At 56.2% G+C, this 26,475-nt stretch overlaps 1 protein-coding gene across 6 annotated transcripts; it reads right to left on the bottom strand.

Moving 5' to 3' along the window:
* Positions 1-484: 484 nt before the first annotated feature.
* LOC101935625 (uncharacterized) lies at positions 485-26,375 on the bottom strand. Of its 6 annotated transcripts, none has more exons than XM_065573870.1 (9): positions 26,202-26,375; positions 24,049-25,007; positions 23,066-23,119; positions 20,734-21,848; positions 20,386-20,512; positions 16,566-17,177; positions 14,035-15,588; positions 3,668-14,002; positions 485-1,674 (listed from the first exon to the last, which is right to left on the bottom strand). In XM_065573870.1, the coding sequence occupies exons 2-7, from the start codon at positions 24,677-24,679 to the stop codon at positions 15,341-15,343; spliced, it is 2,787 nt and encodes a 928-aa protein (XP_065429942.1). In that variant the 5' UTR covers positions 24,680-25,007; positions 26,202-26,375; the 3' UTR covers positions 485-1,674; positions 3,668-14,002; positions 14,035-15,340. The 6 variants fall into 6 exon arrangements, with proteins under 6 accessions (XP_065429942.1, XP_065429944.1, XP_042698422.1 ...); XM_065573872.1 differs by adding an exon at positions 15,910-16,067 and having other exon boundaries at positions 3,668-15,588; positions 26,202-26,359; XM_042842488.2 differs by having other exon boundaries at positions 3,668-15,588; positions 26,198-26,375.
* Positions 26,376-26,475: the final 100 nt, after the last annotated feature.

Here is a 26,475-nt window from a genome sequence, read left to right as displayed (position 1 = left end):
CCTCTTGGCCCACCTCTCCTCCAACTCCAGCTCATGTTTTCACTGCTCTGAGTGGTCAGCTAGCCTTCGCTCCTCCAGCTCCTGCTCCTTCACTCTGAGCTCCAGTTTCCAACTCTTCACATCCACCGGGGGGGAACCCAGGTGGGAAGCCCCACTCCTGGCTGGGGAACTGGGTCTAATGGACCCCCTGCCACTACCTCAACTGCCCCCTGCTACTCCCCAGGCTCTCCAGGCATCCAGGAAGCCCTGCTGGGATCTGGAACTTGGTCCTCGGACTGGTCACTCTCCAGGCAATCAGCTGCTCCTGGGTGAGCCTCCCAATGCTCAGTCCTCTCTCCCTGCACAGACATGCAACGTCCCTCTTACGGAGCTGGTTATAGGCCATTTCCGCGCTGGTTCCTTCAATTCCCTCGTTTTATCGCTGGCAGCTACTCACTGCAAAGCACCTGTGCTTGCAGTTGTCGGAGAATAACAGTTCTCACTCTTTGTTTGGGTACAGCAAAGTCAGATACTTTATTCTCGTTAACAGCTGTGTAAAGGAAGAGAGTGCACTAGGACACACGGTCTGCCCCTCCTAGGCAGGTCTCTTCACAGGTAAACAATTACAGCAAGCATTTATACCTTTTGTTACAGACAATAATGAGCAACAGCTGCATTTTGTTTATACATTGGTCATTCTGATTTCGTGTTTTTCTCACTTGTGCAGACAATATGGAATGTAGACAGAGTCTACATATTATCTAACATTATCTACACAAGGTCGCAATAACTTCTCACACAGTTCTTTCCCACTCGCCTCACACATCCTCGCTTCTACAAATCTCGCGTTATTAGGGTTACAGTTAGCTTCACTCTTGCTAACAAACTGTCATGCATTGCAATCCCCTTCCTGTCAGTTCTTTCTCTGCTTCCACACAGTCACCTGTCTACATGGTGCATCCGCTAACCATCCTCTGCTACCACATTGTCAGGGACTCACAGGTCGTGCCCACTCTTGGCCTGCACTGTCCCTGGGGGGAACCCCCTTCAGTGCGATAGCCCTTCTCGGGGGTCCACTCTCTCTTGGGGGTTGAGCCCCTCCGCCTCCTGGATCCGCACCTCTCCAAGCCTTAGCACGCCTGTCTCTCGCCGTGGGCCCCCTCAGGGAGTCCACTCACTCTGGACCCCCTGGGCCTCCACTCTGAGGGAATAATGCCACCCTGTTCTCTAGACCGGAGCGACTCTCAGCCAGTGTAAAACAGGAGGGTTTATTGAGCATCTGAACACAGCACAGGAAACTCTCAGGGCCCTCAGGCCTGGCCTCCCTCAGCACAGTACATCTAAGTCTCTCCTGCATCCAAATGGGCTCTGCCTGCTCTCTCCAGTTCCAAGTCCCTGTGCTTTCCAGCTGGGCATCTGATATCACCTCCTTCAAGCCCCACCTCTGTCCATTGACTTCTATCCAGGTAAACAGGGTCGCCGGGGCCCCTCTCCTCTCTGCCATCCTTTTGTTCCCCTCTGGCTGGAACCAGCTAGTCAGGTCACCGGGTTCCTCTCTTCGCAGCCCATTGTCCTCCCACTGGCCAGAACTGGCTGTGACTCCTGAGCTGGGCCTCTCGGTCACCAAGTCACCAGTCGCTGGGATATCCATTCTCCAGGCCATTGGCTGGGGTCCCAAGTTCTGTCACTGGTCCTCTGTAACAACAAACTCCTTCTCCCATCATCTTGTTAAACCACTAACACACAGGGAAACTGCGTCCCACCCTGTCTGCATGCAAACCCTTGACTAAACCAAGAAAAAAAAACAAGAAAATCCCTCACTTTGTCACATCTTTCCCCCCTTCGAGTCTGAACTGAGTGGGGTCACTTAGCCAGGACCTGGGAAAGTTCACAGCCCCCACCCCGTGATAAAGCATCGGCTATAACATTGGCACTCCCCCTCACATGGACCACCTCCATGTCATAACCCTGGAGGAGCAGGCTCCATCTCAGGAGCTTGGCATTAGCCCCTTTCATTTGGTGCAGCCACATGAGGGCGAATGGTCAGTGTACACAGTGAAGTGCCGCCCAAATAGATATGGTTGCAGCCTTTTAAGGGCCATGGCAGCTGCCCCCTCTCTTCGGGCGATCCTTCCAGGCTCTGCACAGACTCAGGCAGCGGGGCTGACACCCGGGGCAACTGCACCCTGTGACGTAGTGGGGATTTTCCCTTGTTATATTGTATGTGAGCCAATGTGAGTCTTATTGTTTGGCATGAATGCGGTGTGTGCCTCAGTTTCCCTGTATATTGCACCAATGTCTAGGTCAGAGGTGGGCAAACTACGGCCCGCGGGCCACATCCGGCCTGTGGGACTGTCCTGCTGGGCCCCCGAGCTCCTGGCCCGGGAGGCTTGCCCCCGGCCCCTCCCCTGCTGTCCGTCCTCCCCCACAGCCTCAGCTCGCTCGCGCCGCTGCTGGCGCAATGCTCTGGGCGGCGGGGCTATGAGCTCCTGGAGCAGCGCAGCTGCAGAGCCCGGCCTGACCCGGTGCTCTGAGCTGCATGGTGGCGGTGGCTGGGTGGCCCGGCTCCGGCGCAGCTGCAGCGCCACCAGACACCAGTGCTCCAGACAGCGCTGTAAGGGGGCCCGGAGCAGGGGGGGTTGGATAGAGGGCTGGGGAGTTTGGGGTGGTGGTCGGGGACAGGGGTGTGGATAGGAGGCGGGAGGAACAGGGGGTTGAATGGGGCAGGGGTCCCGGGGCGGCAGTCAGGAAGGGGGTGGGGGTTGGATGGGGCGGTCAGGGGACAGGGAGCGGGGGTGTGTGGATGGGGCAGGGGTCCCGGGGAGGCCGTCAGGGAACAGGGGGGTTGGATGGGGCAGAGGTCCTGGGGGGGAGGGCAGGAGTCCCAGGGGGGCAGATAGGAGGTGGGGGCTGGGCCACGACCCCCTCCCCTAACCGGCCCTCCATACAATTTATGAAACCCGATGTGTCCCTCAGGCCAAAAAGTTTGCCCGCCTCTGCTCTGGGGAGATTCGTACTACGGTGACTAGAGATGGTTCCTCATAAGGGACAATATTACAAACATAGGAATTTATAGATGTGCCCTGGAGTTGGGGGTTGGGAACACAGCATAAAAGCAGTGGACACCAGCTAGAGCAGGGGCAGGAAAAATGTTTGGCCTGAGGGCTGCATTGGGTTTCGTAAATTGTATGGCGGGCCGGTCAGGGGAGGGAGTTGTGGCCCGGCCCCCACCTCCTATCTGCCCCCCTCGGGACTCCTGCCCCATCCAGTCCCCCCTGTTCCCTGGCAGCCCCCCGGGGACACCTGCCCCATCCACACACACCCGCTCCCTGTCCCCTGACTGCCCCCTAGGGTGACCACACATCCCGATAAAATCGGATTGTCTCGATATTTAGTTTATCCCACGTCCCAACCGATGTTTGGTTGGGGCGCCATTTCTTCCGGTATTTTGCACTCCAGCTTTTTTTTTTTTTTTGCGCTTCCGCAAAAAGCTTGCCCCCGCCCCCCATGTGTCCCGATATTTTGTTCTTGTCATCTGGTCACCCTACTGCCCCCTGCTGCCCCATCCAACCCCCCCTCCTTCCCGACTGTCCCCCCCGGGACCCCTGCCCCTGTTCCCCCCCCAACCCCATCCAAACCCCTACCCACCACCCTGAACTCCCCAGCCCTTTATCCAACCCCCCCTTACCGTGCTGCCTGGAGCACCGGTGGCTGGAGACGCTACAGCCGCCACCACACAGATCAGAGCACCGGCCGCGCTCTGCAGCTGCGCTGCCCCAGGAGTTCACAGCCCCGCTGCCCAGAACATTGCGCTGGTTGCGGAGCGAGCGAGCTGAGGCTGCAGGGGAGGGGGGACAGCCGGAGAGGGGCCAGGGGTGAGCCTCCTGGGCCAGGAGCTCGGGGATTGGGCAGAACAGTCCCATGCGCCGTAGTTTGCCCACTTCTGAGCTAGAGGTGGCTGGCAGGCTGGCTGCACAGTAGACTGGCCAGCTCCCTGTAGGAATGTTCTACTTATGGTGTACAGAGCATGCTCAGTAACATCTGCTGAAGCCACTGCCCTTCACCCTGCCCTTATTAGTCATAAGATTCTGCAGACTGCTTTTTACAGGGTTTAAAAAGGGGCAAAGGGGGCAAATTGGAACAGGGGGGTGGCCAGGGTCTGAGCAGGGGGCAGAAATTGACTGGTCAGGGGGGGTCAAGCAGCTGAAAACAGAGTTAGGAGAGGGGCTGGATGCAAAATCGGGGGGGGGGGGGAAGGAGCTGGGATTAAGCCCAGGGGTGAGACGCTGCCAGAGGGTAACAGAGGGCAAAACCCCGGCACAGGCAGGGGCAGAGGGGGTAACAGTTACCCTGGTGGACTGAGACACCAGTGTTTGGCAAAAAAATAGGGTGGGGGGAGCAGAGGGGCTTTTTTATTTCCCCTCCCACAGACTCTCTCTCAGCAGGGCCGCCCAGGGCTGGGTTCTTAAAGGCACAGGCATTCATATGCCTAGTCTCTGCAGTTCCTCTTTGTCTGATGTAACCTACTGAGACTTAATTCAGTGACGCCAGGCCTTCCCTACAACCCCCCCACCTCCCCCGAATTTCCACAACACATCGGTCAAGTAGTTACATGCAGTGTTGTCAATTTAGTCATTGATTGGAAATTTGAATTGAAATTGAAACATTAGGTATCCAGCAGACAGAGCCGTGCTGCCCAAGTGATCAATTTTGGCTGGTGTTGGGAGTTTCTGTACTAAATATTTTTATTATAATTAATTTACACATACAAACATAAGAACGGCCATATTGGGTCAGACCAATGGTCCATCTAGCCCAGTACTCTGTCTTCAGACAGTGGCCAATGCCAGGTGCTTCAAAGGGAATTAACAGAACAGGGCAATTATTGAGTGATCCATCTCCTGTCATCCACTCCCAGCTTCGGGCAAACAGAGGCTCTCAAGAGCATGGGGTTGCATCCTGGCTAATAGCCATTGATGGACATATCCTCCATGAACTTATTGAGTTCTTTTTTGAATCCTGTTCTAGTTTTGGCCTTCACAACATCACCTGGCAAAAAGTTCCACAGGTTGACTGTGCGTTGTGTGAAAAAAATACTTCCTTTTGTTTGTTTTAAACCTGCTGCCTATACATGTAATTGGGTGACCCCTAGTTCTTGTGTTATGTGAGGGAGCTTTTCACTTTCTCCATACCGGTCAAGATTTTATACACCTCTATCATATCCCCCTTAGTAGTCTCTTTTCCAAGCCGGAAATCCCCCCCTGTCTTTTTAATCTCTCCTCATATGGAAGCTGTTCCATATGCCTAATCGTTTTAGTTGCCCTTCTCTGTACCTTTTCCAACTCCAATATATCTTTTTTGAGATGGGACAACCAGAACTGCACGCAGTATTCAAAATGTGAGCATAACATGGATTTATATAGTAAAAGTGGTGGAGCTTGGTTTACCAGACTGCAAAGCAAAAGCCAAAGCTGACAAACTATGTGAAAAGACTGCAAACAATGTGAAATTCTCTGGATTGCATCGACATGCAGAAAGCCATATAAGCCAGTAATTGTCAAAGCCAATTTTAGAAGTACTTAATGAGGCTGTTAAGAATACTGGAAACACAATTCAGTTTATGCAAACAAACATGGCTGTCACATCATACTTTCTCTTTAAACAAGAGATACCACACACACTACAAACTAGAGGCCAATGTTAAGTGCATTGTCATTTGTTAATCCTGAAGTTGGACACTGGTTCCAACCAAGACCCACAAATGCTCACTAATCTTTCTGCAAGAAACTCAGCTGACTGGTTAGAAGCATGCAGTGCAACAGTGAAAGACTGAGCAGTTGAAAAAGTGAAGAACTCTGTCACCGCATTCAGAAGATGTGCATACATGGCTGATGAATGCCCCGATGAAAATGGGTGTTGTCACTGACTCACAGGTCGTGCCCACTCTTGGCCTGTACGGTCCCTGGGGGGAACCCCCTTCAACGTGACAGCCCTTTTGGGGGGTCCACTCTCAGGGATTAAGCTCCTTCGTCTCCTGGAACTGCACCTCTCTGACCCTTTAGCACGCCTCTCTCTCACTGGGGGCCCCTTCAGGGAGTCCATTCACTCTGGACCCCAGGTGTCAAGTATTAAGTCACTGCCTATGTTATCTTGATATCAGTGGTAGGTCAGCAGATGAATTTCTAGATGTTCAGGTTATAGAAAACACGTTGGCTGCATCTCTGACAGAGCCTGGGCCTGCTCAGAGCCCGGGCCAATCGCCCGGATAGGGGGCAGCTTCCCCTGTGTGACCCACACTCCCCAAGTCTGTGCAGCTGCCCTGGGTGTCAGCCATGCTGCCTGAGTATGCGCAGAGCCTGGGCCAATTGCCCGGAGAGGGGGTAGCTGCCCCAGGTGTGAGCCACGCTGCCTGAGACTGTGCAGAGTCTGGGCCAATCAACCTGAAAGGGGGCAGCTGCCCAGGTGTGACACACGCTGCCCAAGACTGCACACCCACATCTGAGTGGTTAAACGCTTGTCAATTGAACCCCAAACAGATGTCTCTTTGTTCATTTGATGGAACTGCAAACTTCTCTGGAAGACATAGTGGAGTACAAGCTTTGCTCAGAGAAAAGTGTAACTCTAATCTCTCCAACACACACTGAAGAGGCCTTCTAATCCAACTAGTGCTAGTACAAGCTGCCAAATCTTCAAAAAGCATTTAAAAAGCTATACATTTAATGTCTTCATTATACTCTTTTTCAGCAAGAGTCCAAAAGGACTGAATGTCTTGTAAATTCATAGCTTCTAGGACTGGAAGGGACCTCGAGAGGTCATCGAGTCCCATCCCCTGCCCTCATGGCAGGACCAAATACTGTCTAGACCATCCCTGACAGACATTTATCTAACCTACTCTTAAATATCTCCAAAGATGGAGAATCCACAACCTCCCTAGGCAATTTATTCCAGTGTTTAACTACCCTGACAGTTAGGAACTTTTCCCTAATGTCCAACCTAAACCTCCCTTGTTGCAGTTTAAGCCCATTGCTTCTTGTTCTATCCTTAGAGGCTAAGGTGAACAAGTTTTCTCCCTTCTCCTTATGACACCCTTTTAGATACCTGAAAACTGCTATCATGTCCCCTCTCAGTCTTCTCTTTTCCAAACTAAACAAATCCAATTCTTTCAGCCTTCCTTCATAGGTCATATTCTCAAGACCTTTAATCATTCTTGTTGCTCTTCTCTGGACACTCTCCAATTTCTCCACATCTTTCTTGAAATGCGGTGCCCAAAACTGGACACAATACTCCAGTTGAGGCCTAACCAGTGCAGAGTAGAGCGGAAGAATGACTTCTCGTGTCTTGCTCACAACACACCTGTTAATGCATCCCAGAATCATGTTTGCTTTTTTTGCAACAGCATCACACTGTTGACTCATATTTAGCTTGTGGTCCACTATAACCCCAGATCCCTTTCTGCCGTACTCCTTCCTAGACAGTTTCTTCCCACTCTGTATGTGTGAAAATGATTGTTCCTTCCTAAGTGGAGCACTTTGCATTTGTCTTTGTTAAACTTCATTCTGTTTACCTCAGACCATTTCTCCAATTTGTCCAGATCATTTTGAATTATGACCCTATCCTCCAAAGCAGTTGCAATCCCTCCCAGTTTGGTATCATCTGCAAACTTAATAAGCGTACTTTCTATGCCAATATCTAAGTCATTGATGAAGATATTGAACAGAGCCGGTCCCAAAACAGACCCCTGCGGAATCCCACTTGTTATACCTTTCCAGCAGGATTGGGAACCATTAATAACTACTCTATGAGTACAGTTATCCAGCCAGTTATGCACCCACCTTATAGTAGCCCCATCTAAGTTGTATTTGCCTAGTTTATCAATAAGAATATCATGCGAGACCGTATCAAATGCCTTATTAAAGTCTAGGTATACCACATCCACTGCTTCTCCCTTATCCACAAGGCTCGTTATCCTATCAAAGAAAGCTATCAGATTGGTTTGACATGATTTGTTCTTTACAAATCCATGCTGGCTATTCCCTATAACCTTACTACTTTCCAAGTGTTTGCAGATGATTTCCTTAATTACTTTTGCCATTATCTTCCCTGGCATGGAAGTTAAACTAACTGGTCTGTAGTTTCCTGGGTTGTTTTTATTTCCCTTTTTATAGATGGGCACTATGTTTGCCCTTTTCCAGGCTTCTGGAATCTCTCCTGTCTCCCATGATTTTCCAAAGATAATAGCTAGAGGCTCAGATACCTCCTCTATTAGCTCCTTGAGTATTCTAGGATGCATTTCATCAGGCCCTGGTGACTTGCAGGCATCTAACTTTTCTAAGTGATTTTTAACTTGTTCTTTTTTTATTTTATCTTCTAAACCTACCCCCTTCCCATTAGCATTCACTACGTTAGGCATTCCTTCATTCTTCTCGGTGAAGACTGAAACAAAGAAGTCATTACACATCTCTGACATTTCCAAGTTTCCTGTTACTGTTTCTCCCTCCTCACTGACCAGTGGGCCTACCCTGTCCTTGGTCTTCCTCTTGCTTTTAATGTATTGATAAAAAGTCTTCTTTTTGCCCTTTATTCCTGTAGTTTGAGCTCATTTTTTGCCTTTGCCTTTTTAATCTTGCCCCTGCATTCCTGTGCTGTTTGCTTATATTCATCCTTTGTAATCTGTCCTAGTTTCCATTTTTTATACGACTCCTTTTTATTTTTTAGATCATGCAAGATCTTGTGATTAAGCCAAGCTTGTCTTTTGCCACATTTTCTATCTTTCCTACCCAGCAGAATAGCTTGCTTTTGGGCCCTTTGAAAAACTGCCAACTCTCCTCAGTTGTTTTTCCCCAGTCTTGATTCCCATGGGACCTTACTTATCAGCTCTCTGAGCTTACCAAAATCCGCCTTCCTGAAATCCATTGTCTTTATTTTGCTGTACTCCCTTCTACCCTTCCTTAGAATTGCGAACTCTATGATTTCATGATCACTTTCACCCAAGCTGCCTTCTACTTTCAAATTCTCAGCGAGTTCCTCCCTATTTGTTAAAATCAAATCTAGAACAGCTTCCCCCCCCCCCCCAATAGCTTTTTCAACCTTCTGAAATAAAACGTTGTCTGCAACGCAGTCCAAGAACTTATTGGATAGTCTGTGCCACGCTGTTATTTTCCCAACATATATCTGGATAGTTGAAGTCCCCCATCACCACCAAATCTAGGGCTTTGGATGATTTTATTAGCTGTTTAAAAAAAGCCTCATCCACCTCTTCCACCTGGTTAGATGGCCTGTAGTAGACTCCTAGCATGACATCACCCCGGGTTTTTTTTACCCCTTTTAGCCTAACCCAGAGAGACTCAACACTTCTGTTTCCTATGTCCATCTCCACCTCAGTCCAAGTGTGTACATTTTTAATATATAAGGCAACACCTCCTCCCTTTTCCCCCATCTATCCTTCCTGAGCAAGCTGTATCCATCCACACCAACATTCCAATCATGTGTATTATCCCACCAAGTTTCGGTGATGCCATCATAGTTGTATTTATTTATTAGCACTTCCAGTTCTTCCTGCTTATTACCCATACTTCTTGCATTTGTATATCGGCATCTAAGATACTGATTTGATCTTGCCTCCCAGTTTTGCCCTGACCCTCCTTTCTCTCTGCCATTATAGCCCACGCTCCCTCCTATTTCCGACCCATCTCCCAGGTCTCCATGTTCCTCACTTACCTGTGGACTTTGCACACCGGCCCCCGTCGAACCTAGTTTAAAGCCCTCCTCACTAGGTTAGCCAGTCTGTGTCCAAATAGGGTCTTTCCCCTCCTCGAAAGGTGAACGCCATCTCTGCCTAGCAGTCCTTCCTCAAATAGCATCCCGTGGTCGAGGAAGCCAAAGCCCTCCTGGCGACACCATCTTCACAGCCAGGCATTCACCTCCACGATGCACCTGTCTCTGCCCAGGCCCCTACCTCGGACAGGAAGAATCGAAGAGAATACCACCTGCACTCCAAACTCCTTCACCCGTGCTCCCAGAGCCCTGTAGTCACTCTTGATCTGCTCAGTGTCACACCTCGCAGTATCATTTGTGCCCACATGGATGAGTAGCATGGGGTAGTAGTCAGAGGGCTGGATAATCCTTGACAATGCCTCCGTAACGTCTCGGATACGGGCCCCCGGCAGGCAGCATACCTCCCAAGATGAAATGTCAGGGTGACAGATGGGCACCTCCGTCCCCCTCAGAAGAGAGTCTCCGACCACCACTATCCTACGTTTCCTATTTGCAGTGGTGGCAGCAGACCTTCCAGCCTTAGGGGTACGAGGCTTCTCCTCCTCTACTGTAGGGGGTGATTCCTTCTCTCCTGTATCAGGAAGAGCATAACGGTTACCTATTACCACATTGGGAGGGTTCAGGGCAGCGGTGGTGCTCTGCCTGCTGCCAGAAGTAACCAGCTGCCAGTGTCCACCCTGAGCCATCTCCTCCTCCACCAGTGGTGTGTCAGCAGTCCTGTGTACTGGGACAGCTACCTCAGCTGTCTCCACATGGAGACTGTCCAGGAATTGCTCATGGGTTCGGATGCTCCTCAACCTAGCCACCTCCTCCTGTAGCTCTCCCACCTGCTGCCTGAGAGATTCCACCAGCAGGCACCTCTCACATTGGATGGTCCCCCCAGCCTGGATGTCAGTAAGTGGGAATTGCAAATCACAGTCTCTGCAAAACCACACCAGGATCTGGAATTGAAGCATCCATGCTCAAGCGCTCTGTCTGGCTACAGGCGCAGGTGGAGGAGACAGAAGCAGTGCTGGCACAGGTGTTGCAGGTCTTCCTAACCATCACAGGCCTCCCTCTGTCAAACTCCCTCTCAAACTCCCCTATCTACAGCCCCCTGGTCGCTCTGCCTCTGGCTTTTAAAGCCTGCTTGCCTAGGTCAGTCCCACCCCCTCGTGAGTCACACTGGGGAAGGCCAATCAAAGGCAATCAAGGGAACAAGGTCAGGCACTCAGTCCCAACTGCCACAGCAGCTGTAACTGAAGTCACTTGAAATCAGAATCACAATTAAAATTCAAACAGACGAGCAAACTCACTCACACCAACAGCTAGTACTCTCACTCTCACGTGGTAGCCTGTTCAGCAGCGGGATCTCTTGCTCTCCCTCTCAAACTCCCCTGTCTGCAGCCCCCTGTCCGCTACATTGGGACAGAAGTTCAAATTAGTCCAACCTGGGAAAATCCACTGGCTTTCTCATGAGTGATCCTTGGCTGTTGTCTTAAAATTACTGCAACCATTATTATTTGCTTTGGAAAGTATCTACTGAGATGGGACGGATCTAAGTAGTGAGGCTGGTGGACTACTTTTGCTATTAACTTCAGAGAACACAATCGCCATTCTCTCTTGTAAGTCTACTGTTGAAATCACTCGGGTCATTATACAATGCCATCCAGGCATCTGCTACAATAGTAGTAGATCTCTGTCCAGCACTGGAAGCTACACTTGGATCAATCAGAGCAATATCCATTGAAGACATCCTGGAAGAAGCAAAGACTTCAGTTCAGAAGTTGACTAATTAGGGCACTTATATTAACTGGTTACAAGAAGATAAGAAGTGTTTGTTAAGCCAGCTGAAAAAGTAAAGTACACTGACTTGATTCTTACATCTCTACAACTACTACCTTTGGATTCCATCAGCCACTACGTAGCTTTTACAGATGCCTGTCTTATAAAACACCAATAGATGACTGGAGTGAGCAATGGGGCTGCCATGTGACCAGTACAGAATAGAGAATTTGAACACAGACTGGAATATCATCCCATGAACGAATGTAGATTTGATTTCAACTTCATCATCAATCATCATCATCACTAATGGTTCGACCCAATTTTTATGTTATGTTTCCGGGGATGAAAGAAGTAGGAATTCATCTCTTTCTACTCCCAGTCACAGCTACAGTTGAGCATTCTTTTTACTCATTGAATAGAATTTTGTGTTCTGAAAGATGTCTCCTTCTGCCTGATCATATCATGAAGGACTGGAAGTACCCGACACATGAGAAGCCACCAAAAATGAATGCACTGCATTCAAGAAGTTCATTAACAGAGTTGTGCAAAATTACAACAAGAAACCAAGAAGGATGTAGAAATAGTGCTTCATAGTAGGCTTGGACAGCCAACTTTAATTTGTGTGATGATTTAAAAACATCAGTTAAATCTAATAAAATGGTCGTAAAACATTTTTCAGTATGGTGCCATACAGCCCACCTTTGCCCTAACAGTCTTACCCCTCATCAGTCCTCCCCCCTCCCCCTGTATTTTTGAACACACCCTCTAATTTCAATTTCTGTGGAAAACATTGCAGTGAAATATTTTATCTGTGCGATACTTGTTTATATCACATTGTCAGCTGCAGTATTCAGCATCAATTATCCTCCTAATGTAAATAGTAGAGTAGGTTTTTTTATTTTGCTAAGCTGCTTCCCTGGCTCATTTGTTCATGGGAGAAGCCTGAACCTCTAAAGCAGTGGTCACCAATCAGTTGATCGTGATCGACTGGTCAATCCTAGAGGATCTCCCAGTCAATTGCGATCTCCAGTGGCCCAGCAGGGGTGTCGCTAAAACAGGCTCCCTGCCTGCCCCGGCCAGTGTGGGGCAGGGGTATCCCTCCATGCACTGCTCCTGCCTGCAAGCACTGCCCCCGCAGCTGCCATTGGCTGGGAATGGGGAGCTGTAGCCAATGGGAGCTGTGGGGCAGTGTTTGCACAGAGGTGCAGTACGCAGAGCCACGTCCCCCCCCCCCCCCAGGGGCCGCAGGGGCACTTTGGCTCCTTCTGGGGACTACAGGGGGTCAGGGAGGGACCTGTCTGTGCTGGGTGGAGTGTCCCAAGCAGTGAAGCTGTGCAGACTTCATATGCCTGCTTGGAGCCCTGGGGAATTCCTCCAGGGTGCACCCACACTGAGCAGTTCCACGGCTCCATGCCTGTCTCCATGTGCTGCAGTTGCCCCCAGATGTTCTGGGAGCAGAGCAGCGGTGGGGGGTTGGGGGGAGCCAAGTATTATCTGAGGGTGGAAAAATAGTTCCTGCCCTTCACTTATCTGAACCAGCCCCACCATGCCTGGCTAGGCCCTCCTGCACTACACCAAGGCCTACCACCCCACTTGGCTGGGCTCCCCTGCCCTGCCCAGTTCCACCCCACCCGGGGTCAGGGTCAGACGTTACCCTGCCGCTGGATTGGAGAAACTCTCCCTCACCAGCCACGTCTCCAGCTCCTCGAGTCCGGGGGGGCTGGGGGGGAGGAGGAGGAGTTAGCAGCCACCAGTTAGCAGAGCACTAGGATGTCTCCCTTCATCTGAGCCCTGTGGCCAATCCAGCCTGGGCATTCTCTGGCTGTGAAGCCCAGGTGGGCCAGAGGGGTGCTACAGGCCCACATGAGCATCTCTCTGCAAGCCTTCACTGGGCCAGGCTGCCATAGTAATGACTGGTCCTAAACTCTGCCCCACGCACCTAGAGCCAAGGACCCAGTGCCAGGCAAGTAGGAGGCAGAGTCCTGGGCCAGCACGCTCCCTCCAGCAGACCCTAACCCAGGCAAAGGCCCCAGGAAGGAAGGTGCCGGCTGGAGAGCCGCTGGCTCTGAGGCAGCCGACATCTGGCGTTAACCCCAGCACGGGCTAAGAGATCTCCCACTGTGCAACCAGCGGGGCCGAGAGCCAGGTGGGGAGCCAGGTGGGTGTGTCCTCCCTGCTCTGACCCACGTGGGTCGGTGAACTCCCCACTGCAGCCGCAAGGGGGATGTGACCTGGGCTGGAGAGAGCTGGAACCAAAGGAACTCTCTGATGTTCCTCTGGCAGAGCCCCAGGGGTCCCTTTCCCCTACTGTCCCACACATGGGTGATACTCCTCTGGCACACGGAGCCAATGGCATCCCTGAAATAAATGTGGTGCATTCTCCCCTGCCACCACAGACCAGTCACAGGGTGCAATGTTCTAAATGGCTGCTGTGCCAGCCTCCCTGCTAATGCAGCATCCGATACACCCAGGATTTCCCAGCCTCTCACCTGAAGTGACATCCAGAACACCCGCCATGCCACTGGAGGGATTTCCCAGCCTCCCCACTAACGCGACATCCAAAACACTCACTGTGCTGCTGGAACACGGCCTCTGAAATGCCTGCTGTGCCTCTGGGGGGATTTCCCATCTCCCCTGCTAATACAACGTCCCAAATGCCTGCTATGCCCGGGGAGGGATTTCCCAGCCTCCCAGGTAATGGATTGTCTAGAAACCACTGCTGTGCTGCTGGAGGCATTTTCCAGCCTCCCACCCAACAGGGTATCCAAAATATCTGCCCTGCCACTGGAGGGATTTGCCAGCCTCCCCGCTAATGCAACATCCAAAACGCCCGGCTTGCTGCCGGAGGGATTTCCCAGCCTCCCCCCTACCAGAGCCTCCTGCTTCTCTGCTTTGAAAAACACGACAGAGACAACGACACATGTTGGTAGGCCATGCTTAACTTGACAGGCTTGTTACGACTTGCATAGTCTGAGCAAGCACCAGCGGAGTGGCTGGTGTGGGATGGATTTGCACAGAGCATGGTTAACTGGCGGGGAGAGAAGGGGAAGCAGCAGAGGGCCCTGACCCCTTCTCCCAGTCATCTGCTTTAATCCCAGCCCCTCGACCATTGGGGCATTAATGCCAAGGCCAGAAGGGATCATTGTGACCTCCTACATAGCTCAGGTCACAGAATGGCCCCAACATTAGCCCTAGAGCAGAGCATTTAGAACAGCCCATCTTGATTTACAATCAACAGTAATGGAGGAGCCACCATGGCCCTCAGGAAACTGGTCCCTTGCTGTCACGTTAGAAACGGAGATCTTATTTCCAGGCTGAATTAGTCCAGCTTCAACTTCCAGCCCCAGGATGGTGTTGGACGTTTCTCGGCCCTCTGCACAGCCCATTGCTGTAGAGTTGTTCTCCACGTAGATACATATAGACAGGGCTCAAGTCACCCCTGAACATTCTCCTGGTTGAACTAACTGGACACTCCCCTGACAGGCTCCCTCCCGCAGCAGCAGCCAGTGGGGCACTCTGGCTGGGGGCTTCCCTCACCAAGTGGGTGCCCAGAAAGGTAGGCTGGGTGCTGAGACCATGCCCTGCTGTACCCAAGGAGATCAGGATGAGCCATGGTGTGCTTGGGAGTCCCTGACACAGACGCTTCCTCCCATTTGCAGGTGCCATGTCCCCAGGCCTGGAGCTCTGCGCATTGCTTTATTGAGACCAACCTGAGAAGTGAAGGGGAAAGTAGGGGGCTTTGGGGACATTGTATCAAAAAGCTAGTCGAGTAGGAAAGGCTCCCTGGGAAGTCCAGTGACGAGACGCCAGCTGCCCTGGCTCAGCATGGGCCCGGCTGGATCCAGCTCCCAAAAACCCCCAGGCAGCCGGCCCAGCACCCCTCAGGTCCTGTCCAAGGCCTCCCTGCTGCAGGCGCTGCCGCAAGTACGGGGCTTGATGCTAGCGGCTCTGGGATCGAGTGGGAGGTTGTCACCTTCTCCCTGGTGCTGCCGATGCTTAACATTTGTGTGGGCTCCTCGGCGGTGGGCCACGGCCAGCTGCTCGCCAGGCACTTGGGCTTCAGGACAGCTGCAGGGAGGGACAGAGTGAGAACAGAAGTTTCCCAGCCCAGCCCATCAGCCCCCCGCTGGGCACTGGGATCAGGTAATGAGCGTGTCCCTGGTCATCATGCTCAGAGCCCTGCATCCACCCATCACTGAGCGTGTCTCTGGGGGGAGACTGGCCCGTGCTGCAGCCCAGAGGGAGAGCTGAGGCACTGAGGTCAGAGCCAGTACAGCTATTTGTTCACTGCGGTGCCTTCTGCCAAGCTGGCCCCTGGCAGCCTTGTACCCAAGCGTGCTCCCGCCAGGCAGGGCACCAGGGCAGCTGTTAGTCTGGCCAGGCACTTACGTGTGTCTGTTGGGGTAAAGCCATGCCAGGGCTCTCGGTTGCACCCCAGGGGGGTTTGGTCATCGTCGGCCTCCTGTCGTTCAGGATGCGCGAGATGGTGCCCAGGGCCTCAGCCAGGCCCTGCAAGTGGGTGCCGCTCAGTCCATACAGGGTGGAAGCTGCAGGACAAACATGCTGCATGGATCTTGCCCAGGGGCTGGGAACAGAGCCCAGTCCCATCAGCCCCTGGCATAACAGCCCACTACTGCTGCCTGCTGATGAGAACCAGCAGAGCGCTCACCATGCCCCGCCCAAATACTAGGATAACCACCCATTATCACTGCCTCCTGATGGAGTTACTCCATTAGTGCATGTGCCAACTTGGGGCTGTGATTCTGTCTCTCTATGGGCTGCCCCAGTGGTGCCCCCATGGAGTAAATCCCTGAGCTCAGGGACCCAGGGCTGGGCCTTTGGCACGGAGCTCACTCCCATCCTTGGCAACAGTGCCAACCTGGGCCTGATTGCCAGACATGCTGCCTCTCCCCTGCCCTGGCCCAATGGGCCTGCAGCTGCTGAGCCCCTCTGGGATCTGTTTGCTGCTGTCAGGCCCTGGCTTGTGACAGAGCAGCCCCTGATGGCAGCCTTGCCCCACGGGCTCCCTGGGAGCCAGCACCTACCTTGGGTGATTCTCAGCTCCTCCCGCGTGGCGTCCAGATCAGCCCGCAGTACTGTGCAGCTCAGGCAGCGGGACTGTGCCCCCGCGCAGGCCATGCCACCCTCTGGCATTCTGTCTGCACTGCCCTCTCTGTCCCATGGGGAGTCCAAGGACGTCTCCAGGAGGGCCCCGAGCAAGGGGCCGTCCAGCCCCGGGGATACACAGCCGGCGCTCCTGGGCAGGGCGCTGCAGGTTCTGCCACCCTTGGAGCCGGTGTGTTCCATCCGCACAAGGCTAGCAGGTGTCTGCTGCTCACACGGAGCCCCATTCTGAGCATCTGAGACACTGCTGCCCTCTTGAATGGTGGCTCTGCCCTGTGGCACTCCGTCTGTCCCCATGTGCCCTCCTAGGCCAGCACTGCACAGCTCGGTCACCTTCCCAGCTGCTGGGCGTGGCACTGGGGCAGCGTTCTTCTCTGCTTGCCGCAGGTGCCCGGTGCTCTGCCGCGGTTCTAAGCCATTCTCCACTTGCTGTCCCTGCCTGGAGCCCACTCTGTTGCACAGGGGCTGGGGAGCAGCTGGCTCGATCGCGCCCAGGCTTGGTCTCCGCACCAGCGGGGCGCCCGGTGTGGCAGCTGGGAGAATAAATCACCAAGAGTTACTGCTCGAGAGAGACAGGGACCAGTCTGGGGCCAAGGGGCTGGGCATCGCGGAGCTGAGTTCATCCCAGCTGTGCCCAGACTCCCTGGGACCTTGGGCCAGTCACAGAGGGTCACTTGCCTCAGCTCTGTAACGGGGACAAAAGCATGGCCCTGCCTCACAGGAGGGTCAATGCAGGAGCCCTTGGGACCTTCACACCACACAGGAACTGCCTGGAGAGGCCAAACCCCGGCAAGCAGGTCTACGGCACTCTTCTCCCTCAGCGCCAGGGAGAACTTAAGACATCAGGGTTTCGTTACGGGCGGGGCTGGCAGCTCCCTGTATAGCTAGTTGCCCAACACTTCTCATTATAGAATCCTGTTTTCAGCTGCATGTATCTTTGCCAAACTGCAGGTTTCCGGGCTGGGGTTTTCCTTGCCATCTGCCTGCCTCCAGCTGAATCCAGCAGGAATCGTTCAACCCTTTCCAGAAACGAGAGTGAGAAAACAACCTGCTTCGCCCAGTTTCCGAACCAGCCATAATACTCGCATAGGACCTCTGGCACCCCATGCTCAGGAGCAAAGGCCAGAGACTGGGTGGGGGGTGCTGGCCTCAGGGAGGTGCCTTTGGCTTTTTCTATGAAACCCTGCTCACACCTGGCCACGTATGAGCCTTTGGAAAGTGTCAAGTTTGCACATGCTCAGTAGAGATCTGTTAGAACTCAGCTGCTAAAAATCGCCAAACATTCCAGTTACCCCAAGCATGCTCCAGCCTTTCATGCAACCAGCCTGTGCGTGCTCCGTCCCCCAGAGCGACTGAACATGCTCCAGCCCCTCAAGCAACCAGCCTGTGCGAGTTCCATCCCTCAGAGCGACCAACCTGTGCGTGCCCCATCCCCCAGCGCAACTGAGCACGCTCCAGCCCCTCAAGCAACCAGCCTGTGCGTGCTCCGTCCCTCAGCGCAACTGAACACGCTCCAGCCCCTCAAGCAACCAGCCTGTGCGTGCTCCGTCCCTCAGCGCAACTGAACACGCTCCAGCCCCTCAAGCAACCAGCCTGTGCGTGCTCCGTCCCTCAGCGCCACTGAACACGCTCCAGCCCCTCAAGCAACCAGCCTGTGCGTGCTCCGTCCCTCAGCGCCACTGAGCACGCTCCAGCCCCTCAAGCAACCAGCCTGTGCGTGCTCCGTCCCTCAGCGCCACTGAGCACGCTCCAGCCCCTCAAGCAACCAGCCTGTGCGTGCTCCGTCCCTCAGCGCCACTGAGCACGCTCCAGCCCCTCAAGCAACCAGCCTGTGCGTGCTCCGTCCCTCAGCGCCACTGAGCACGCTCCAGCCCCTCAAGCAACCAGCCTGTGCGTGCTCCGTCCCTCAGCGCCACTGAGCACGCTCCAGCCCCTCAAGCAACCAGCCTGTGCGTGCTCCGTCCCTCAGCGCCACTGAGCACGCTCCAGCCCCTCAAGCAACCAGCCTGTGCGTGCTCCAGCCCCTCAAGCAACCAGCCTGTGCGTGCTCCAGCCCCTCAAGCAACCAGCCTGTGCGTGCTCCAGCCCCTCAAGCAACCAGCCTGTGCGTGCTCCAGCCCCTCAAGCAACCAGCCTGTGCGTGCTCCAGCCCCTCAAGCAACCAGCCTGTGCGTGCTCCAGCCCCTCAAGCAACCAGCCTGTGCGTGCTCCGTCCCTCAGCGCCACTGAGCACGCTCCAGCCCCTCAAGCAACCAGCCTGTGCGTGCTCCGTCCCTCAGCGCAACTGAACACGCTCCAGCCCCTCAAGCAACCAGCCTGTGCGTGCTCCGTCCCTCAGCGCCACTGAACACGCTCCAGCCCCTCAAGCAACCAGCCTGTGCGTGCTCCGTCCCTCAGCGCCACTGAACACGCTCCAGCCCCTCAAGCAACCAGCCTGTGCGTGCTCCGTCCCTCAGCGCCACTGAGCACGCTCCAGCCCCTCAAGCAACCAGCCTGTGCGTGCTCCGTCCCTCAGCGCCACTGAGCACGCTCCAGCCCCTCAAGCAACCAGCCTGTGCGTGCTCCGTCCCTCAGCGCCACTGAGCACGCTCCAGCCCCTCAAGCAACCAGCCTGTGCGTGCTCCGTCCCTCAGCGCCACTGAGCACGCTCCAGCCCCTCAAGCAACCAGCCTGTGCGTGCTCCGTCCCTCAGCGCCACTGAGCACGCTCCAGCCCCTCAAGCAACCAGCCTGTGCGTGCTCCGTCCCTCAGCGCCACTGAGCACGCTCCAGCCCCTCAAGCAACCAGCCTGTGCGTGCTCCGTCCCTCAGCGCCACTGAGCACGCTCCAGCCCCTCAAGCAACCAGCCTGTGCGTGCTCCGTCCCTCAGCGCCACTGAGCACGCTCCAGCCCCTCAAGCAACCAGCCTGTGCGTGCTCCAGCCCCTCAAGCAACCAGCCTGTGCGTGCTCCAGCCCCTCAAGCAACCAGCCTGTGCGTGCTCCAGCCCCTCAAGCAACCAGCCTGTGCGTGCTCCAGCCCCTCAGCGCCACTGAGCACGCTCCAGCCCCTCAAGCAACCAGCCTGTGCGTGCTCCGTCCCTCAGCGCCACTGAGCACGCTCCAGCCCCTCAAGCAACCAGCCTGTGCGTGCTCCGTCCCTCAGCGCCACTGAGCACGCTCCAGCCCCTCAAGCAACCAGCCTGTGCGTGCTCCGTCCCTCAGCGCCACTGAGCACGCTCCAGCCCCTCAAGCAACCAGCCTGTGCGTGCTCCAGCCCCTCAAGCAACCAGCCTGTGCGTGCTCCAGCCCCTCAAGCAACCAGCCTGTGCGTGCTCCAGCCCCTCAAGCAACCAGCCTGTGCGTGCTCCAGCCCCCAGAGCACACTCCAGCCCATGTGTGACCGGCCAGTACACACTCCGGATGCAGGAGTGAGCAGGACTTTCCTTGCGATAGCTGCTGCTGGTTGCCAGAGGCACTGTGGCTCCAAGCTCCAGAACTGAGCAGGGAGACGTCTCCCCATTCTGCCTATGCTCCAGGGCCTTCAGCCCCAATACAGTGACAACTACTGCTGGCTGTCCCTGGGGCAGAAGAGCGGGTTGGGTGCTGCGGGTACACCCAGACAGTATGCAGGCGACTCAAGGTATCTCCTGCTAGTCTCCCCGGGGCCCACACCAGCTGAGCCCCAGAAACCAGCCCTGCGCTGGAGCCCATCCAGCGCTTCAGAGACAGCCGGATCCAATGCTCGGGAAAGGAGCCCTCACCCAACAAGCCGCCATTCCAGCTGTTCTCCTGGCCACTGGCCCCCTGGGGCGCCCTCTGCCGCTCGGCCAACAGGGCCCGCTGCGCTGCACCGACATCCCTGGCCCCTTCCTGGGCTGGCACCCGCGCCTGAAACAACAAGTGTCTCTGCTTAGTGCCCACAGGTCCAGGCACTGTCCCCAGCACCACGGGCCCATGCCATGGAGCCACAGCGGTGCCAGAAGCCACAAAACATCCCCTGCACCATGGACCAGGCACAGGGCAAGCAGCAATTCTGGTGCCATCAACCCCCACACCACTCTGCTCCCATGGGGCGAGGCCAGGGGAAGTGCAGCATCCCATGTGCTCACCTGGTGCTGCCATCCGGGCTTCTGGGGAACCAGCTGGAAATCCTCTGCCAGGGCCACGGCCTCCTGGCCACTCTCTGGGCCACGCTCCCGCACCCAGCTCTGCATTTCCTCAGGCAGGAGATTCAGGAACTGCTCAAGAACAAGCAGCTCCAACATCTGCTCCTTGGTGCGGGTCTCTGGCTGCAGCCACCGATGGGAAAGTTCCCACAGGTGGCCATAAACCTCCCGGGGCCCCTCGGCCTCCCGGTAGCGGAAGCCCCTGAAGCGCTGGCGCTGCGTCTCCATGTCGTGGCGGCGCAGGGCAGTTCCCTTCACCTTGGCACCATCACCGGCCTCGCTGGCATCCAGGCTGGCGTGGATCTGTTGGGTTTTCCCACAGAGCGGAGGGAGAAGTCGGGCTCCCCCCAGCCCTTTGGGCCCCTGGCAGGTGTCAGTCACTCGTCTGAAGGCAGTGAGATCAGACTCATTCTCCCCCCCTTCTCCATCTCCCCGTGAGGCCAGGGGGCCCGGCAGCCCCTCCCGACACCGCTCGCCCCAAGGCTGCTGCCCGATCAGCGGCTGCTGCGGCACCAGCCAGCGCAGGATCTCGTCTGCCGTCCAGTACTGCACGGCAGGGGGCGCTTTCCCTGCTCGCTCCGGGGCTCCTGCAGGGGCGGGGCCGGCTGCCTCGGCCTCCTGCCCCTTGGCCTGCGTTTGCACCACTTGCTCCAGCAAAGTGGGAAACTGGAGCCCAGCTCCCTCCCGCACCACCGGTTCTGGCTCCTGCAGTGGGGGTGCGGGCTGGGCCAGGGCCTCCACCATCTCCAGCTGCTTCTGGAAGAGCTTCTCCAGGAGTTGGGCCTGGAACTCCCGGTCCTCCCGCCGCATCTCCCGGTCATGCTGGATGAACTCGGCCAGGCTCTGCCTCTCCTCCGCCCTCCAGGCACCAGTGCGCCTCGCCCGCTTCAGCTCCAGCTGGCTGCGCCCGTGCTTCTGGCTGGGTCCCCGTGGAGTCTCCAGCGGCCCATCCTCCCGTGCCTTGCGCTTCCTGGCCCGGAGGTGCACGAGCCGGTCCAGCGCTGAGACCAGCTTCCGGGAGGCCGGTTGGGGCTCCGCCGATGCAGATGGGGAAGGGTCTGGAGAGAGAAAGAATGCAGGGTGAGGGCCCACAGCACACGTGGCCTGTCACACACCCTGTTTTATTGGTATACCCTCCAGCTCCCTTTACTGTACAGCCCCAGGCAGCAGGGGAGCTGGGCGCCTGCTCCCAGTCAGGCTGAGGCACCAATGGGGTTGGTGCATGGAACGAGGGGCACAGTGCTACTCTCAGATGAAGCTGATGGTGCCCAGTACAAGGAGAGGGAAACACAGGATGGCTTTCCCCCTGTGGAGAGGCAGAGGAAGGCCCCAGACACGAGGCACAGTCCAGATGGGCCACCAGGATGGCAGAGCCATGCACACAACCCAGGGCTAGCTTCCAAAGTGTGCCAGGCCCTGGCACGCTGAGTGATGATGGCCAGGACAGGAGAAGCACAGCCAGGCTGGATCAGTGCTAACACAAAGGGCCCCGCAGTGCCCAAGCTCCATGGCTTGCACACAAAAGGAGACTGGGACTGGAGAGTAATGGAGTGGCATTGGTGTGCCAGGGCTAATTAGTGCCAGGGTGACAAGCGGCTCTGTTCCACTCATGCCCCATTCAAGGCCTCCTCACAGAGACTTAGTGGGAGCAAAATCATGGATCCCAGGGACTTCTGGGGAAAGGCTTCAGCCCAGAGCCTCTCCCCTCCACTGGTGAGTCTTGTTAGTATATAGGTCTGTTTGTTAGCCTAGGATAGAACTTTGGGTTTGACTTTTTTATACTCTTATACTAAAATGTGTAAACAAGGGACAAAGACACTGTGATGTTGCTTCTGCCTAGTCAGCTGGATTTTTAGTACAATGGGAATAGATAAGAGCAGTTAAAGTGTTACTCCAGAGCACACTTTAAGATTGCCTTGAGATAGGGGTTCAGGCAAAGTCAAGCAACCAATTGGGAGGGGCAAAGGGGCTGGGGGTGGGGGAGCAATAAAACACGAAAAGACCAAAGAAATGCCCATCTCTGACCAGAGCACAACCTCACTCCTTTCCCCTCCCATGGGGTACAAAAGGGGTGAGATGTAACATGACCCTAAGTTGTAAGAGGTGGGATTGTGGGCGTGCATTGCAGGTATATTTGGGCCTGCTAAGAAGGAGGAGGTGGGAAATGGGGAACAAGGACACAGGCAAGGCTCTGCAGCATCAGAGCTGGGAAGATGACCTGGTGAACAGACTCTGCTGGTGTATACAGCTATGGATGTGCTTATTTGGAACTAACCCCAACAAACATTGAATTGCCTGCACTTCGTACTTCTGGTCTTCTGCTTTCTGTCTGCGTGACAAGAACCAGAGGAGAGGGTGAAGGGAAAGCCCTCTAACAAACCTCAGGGGTCCTCGGAGACATCCAGACCCCAGCATGCTCCTGGGAATTCCTGGCCAGCACTGCCAATACACAAGACCCTGCTCCGTCTCCCCCTTGCATGTGTGTCCCTTCCCATCCCCCACTGGTCATCCCCCCCACTCCGCTTTGACTCCAATCATGCTGCACAGTGGAAGCCTGACCGACTGAGATGGCCAAGCCAGCTCTGCCAGCCTATGAAGAACGGGGAAGGAGAGGGGCCTGCTGAGACCAGCCAGGTGATGTCCCTCACCAGAGGTGTGGTGAACCAGAGGCTGGAGAACAGCTGTGGTGGCTGATCCACCCACCCAGCTCAGCCACCTGTGACCCACCTGCAGCTCCATCCAAATTAACGTAACAGTTTCCCCAGGGTTCCTCTTCAGATGGCCTGGGGCTCCCTCTCCCAGCAACAGGGGACTGGGTCCATCCCGGAAGAGTCTGTGGCCCCCCAGTGCTCTGGGGGAGGGCCCCTGTGGACAGCCCCCAAGGGAACCAGGCCAGGCGATGGCAGCGAGGTTACCCCACGTCCTGTACAGAGTCCCCTGGGCTAAGCACCTCCAGGGGAGCAGAGCTCAGCTGCAGCAGCCTACAACATAGGCAGTTTGTGGCCCCATGGAGCCTGCCTGCAGGCGTGGGACCCAGCTAGATCAAGGACATGTGGCCAGCATGGCAGCCATCACCCCCCTGGTGGAGCAGCCTCAACCATGCCCCTACCCTGGGCCATGCTCCCAGCCACGAGTCCCTGACACAGAACTGCTGCTTGCAGGATGGCAAGATTCTGGCATGGCTGGGATTCTAGGGGCCAGGGCCGGACCCCTGGTGCAGCACCTCCCAGCAACCCCTCGCCAACAACATGGGCTTACCAGGCTCAGGTGGCAGTTCGTCCGCGGACGCCTCCTCCTCCTTCACCTGCACGGCCTGCACCTCGCCCAGCAGGGCCTGAGCCTCGGGGAGCACGTAGCCCAGCTCCTCAGCCCCCTGGCTCTCTGAGGCAGCAGCCTGGGATCCCCAATGGTCAGAGGCCGAGGCCTGGGACTCCCAGTGCTCAAAGGCAGCAGTGGCCTGGGAATCCCATGGCTCAAAGGATGGTGCCCCCCAGCTCTCCGGGGCAGCTGTACCCTCCTGCCTGTCCGCGCCGCCGGGCCCCTCACCACTCTCTGCCAGGAGGCTAGAGCGGGTGCTGTCGCAGCGCTGCATGATCTGGTCCATCTCCTCATAGAATGGGCAACGCATGGGCGGCCTCCCGGCTGCATTGTTCTCTTTGGCCTTGCGATATGTCACCTTAAGGCCTTTCATCTTCTCCCGGCACTGGTCGCCGGTGCGGTAGATGCCCAGCTCAGCCAGGCGCTGGGAGATGCCATCGTAGACAACCCTGTTCCTGCCGCGCGAGCTCAGGTCATGTGAGGTGGCCGCCTCCGCCCACAAGGCAATTAGCACCTTGATGTGATCAGCCGGCCAGCTGGCTGCCCGCTCCTGAGGCTTGTCCCGGCGCATTGCAGCAGGAGGGGGCCGGACTGGTGGAGGATCCCTGGGGAAAGGCTACAGTGCCCAGCACCAGCCCAGTCGACCACACAACACGACACACCACAACCCAGCAAAGCCAGGCCGCAGGCCTGTGCTCGCTGCCCCTACTGCAGGTGTCACAAACCGCACAGGCTGGCCCCAGGGTCCTCACGGACCAAGGCTAGGGGACACCAGACACAGGGGGTCGCCTGCCCCGGAAGCTCTCAGCAGATCTGCAGAGTGGTATCGGCCCCAGAGACGCTACCATCGGTGCCAGTGCCGCGGACACGGGCAGGGCAGAGTGGCAGGAATGAGCATCCTGTACAGAGCAAGAGAGATGATCAGTGCAGCTACTGCCCCCCTGCAGGCTAAGCTCACCAACAGCACAGCCAGCCCCTTCAGGTGCAGCAAGGTGCAGCCATGCAGGCCCCAATGTGTCAGTCAGGCTGAGTGGGCTAGGGGACAGCTCATACGGGGTCAAGTGCTGAGGGGCAAGGAGCCAAGCTTGGTGGGGCGGCGAGCTTGGTGCAGTGCCCAGCTCCCCAGCACAGACAGATCCCTCCCCCCCTCCGTAACCCAGCTCCCTGCCCCCCAGCAGACAGATCCATCACCCCCACCCATAACCCAGCTCCCTGCCCCCCCAGCAGACAGATCCATCACCCTCACCCGTAACCCAGCTCCCTGCCCCCCCAGCAGACAGATCCCCCCCTGTAACCCAGCTCCCTGCCCCCCCAGCAGACAGATCCCCCCCCGTAACCCAGCTCCCTGCCCCCCCCAGCAGACAGATCCCCCCTGTAACCCAGCTCCCTGCTCCCCCAGCAGACAGATCCATCACCCTCACCCGTAACCCAGCTCCCTGCCCCCCCAGCAGACAGATCCCCCCCCTGTAACCCAGCTCCCTGCCCCCCCCAGCAGACAGATCCCCCCCCGTAACCCAGCTCCCTGCCCCCCCCAGCAGACAGATCCCCCCTGTAACCCAGCTCCCTGCCCCCAGAACAGCCTAAGGCGCCCGTGTTTCGAGTCCCGCTAGGGTCTCTCTCTCCCCAGCCCATGGACACCTGCAGGGCCGTTGTGGCCGTCCGACACAAAGGAGCGGGGCTTTTCGCAGCCAGGTGGCGCCGGGCACGGCTACGCGAGCATCCTCGCTCGGTCTCTGCAGGACCGGCCCACGCACGGGCTCCGGGGCCCAGCCCCGCGGAGCCATAGCGCCTGGCCTGCCCAGGAGGACGAGGATGGAGTCCCTGCCTTGGCCCGGGGTCACTATCCCCACCGCGGATCCAGCCTCTCGCGCAGAGCGGGCTGGATGCGGCCGGGGGGAGGGGGGGTGCAGAGCAAACGGCCCGTCTCCGCTCTGGAGCGGGGGTAGAACTCGGGGGGGGGGGGGGGTAAGGCTCAGGCGGGGGATGGGGCGAGCGGCCCCTGCAGAGCCGCACGAGTCCCCTACGGGGCCAGGCCCCTACACCGGAGCCGCCCGCCCGGCGCGTTCAGCTGGGGCAGGACAGAACCCACCTACCGCTGCCAGAACCCCGCGTGGGCGGGGGTACATCGCCTGCCCCGGAAGATCTCAGCAAATACCGCTGATGCCAGGATAGCGCCCACTATTGGCTGACCAATCATGAAGGAGAGGGAGCGTCGATTGGCTGATGGGGCAGCCAGTCAGGGTCGAAGGGCGTAGCGAACGGTCCAGACATCTGTCAATTTTAGCTGACACCTCGAGTGAGGAACCGGCAGAGATCGGTTGATCTTTTGAATCGTCACCAGGGTTCATCCGATCAGCTATTGGTGAA

Source organism: Chrysemys picta, chromosome 20 (assembly GCF_011386835.1).
Source record: "Chrysemys picta bellii isolate R12L10 chromosome 20, ASM1138683v2, whole genome shotgun sequence".
Taxonomy (NCBI): Eukaryota; Metazoa; Chordata; order Testudines; family Emydidae; genus Chrysemys; species Chrysemys picta.
Note: the sequence above shows the minus strand (reverse complement) of the source record. Positions and strands in the feature narration are given on the sequence as shown.

Coding starts and splice junctions, on each gene's coding strand:
- LOC101935625 (XM_042842488.2), bottom strand. CDS start 24,679: ATGCGCCGGGACAAGCCTCAGGAGCGGGCAGCCAGCTGGCCGGCTGAT. Junction 23,120..24,048: donor CGAACTGCCACCTGAGCCTG/GTAAGCCCATGT, acceptor CTTGTCACGCAG/ACAGAAAGCAGAAGACCAGA. Junction 20,513..20,733: donor AGCCCGGATGGCAGCACCAG/GTGAGCACATGG, acceptor TTGTTGTTTCAG/GCGCGGGTGCCAGCCCAGGA.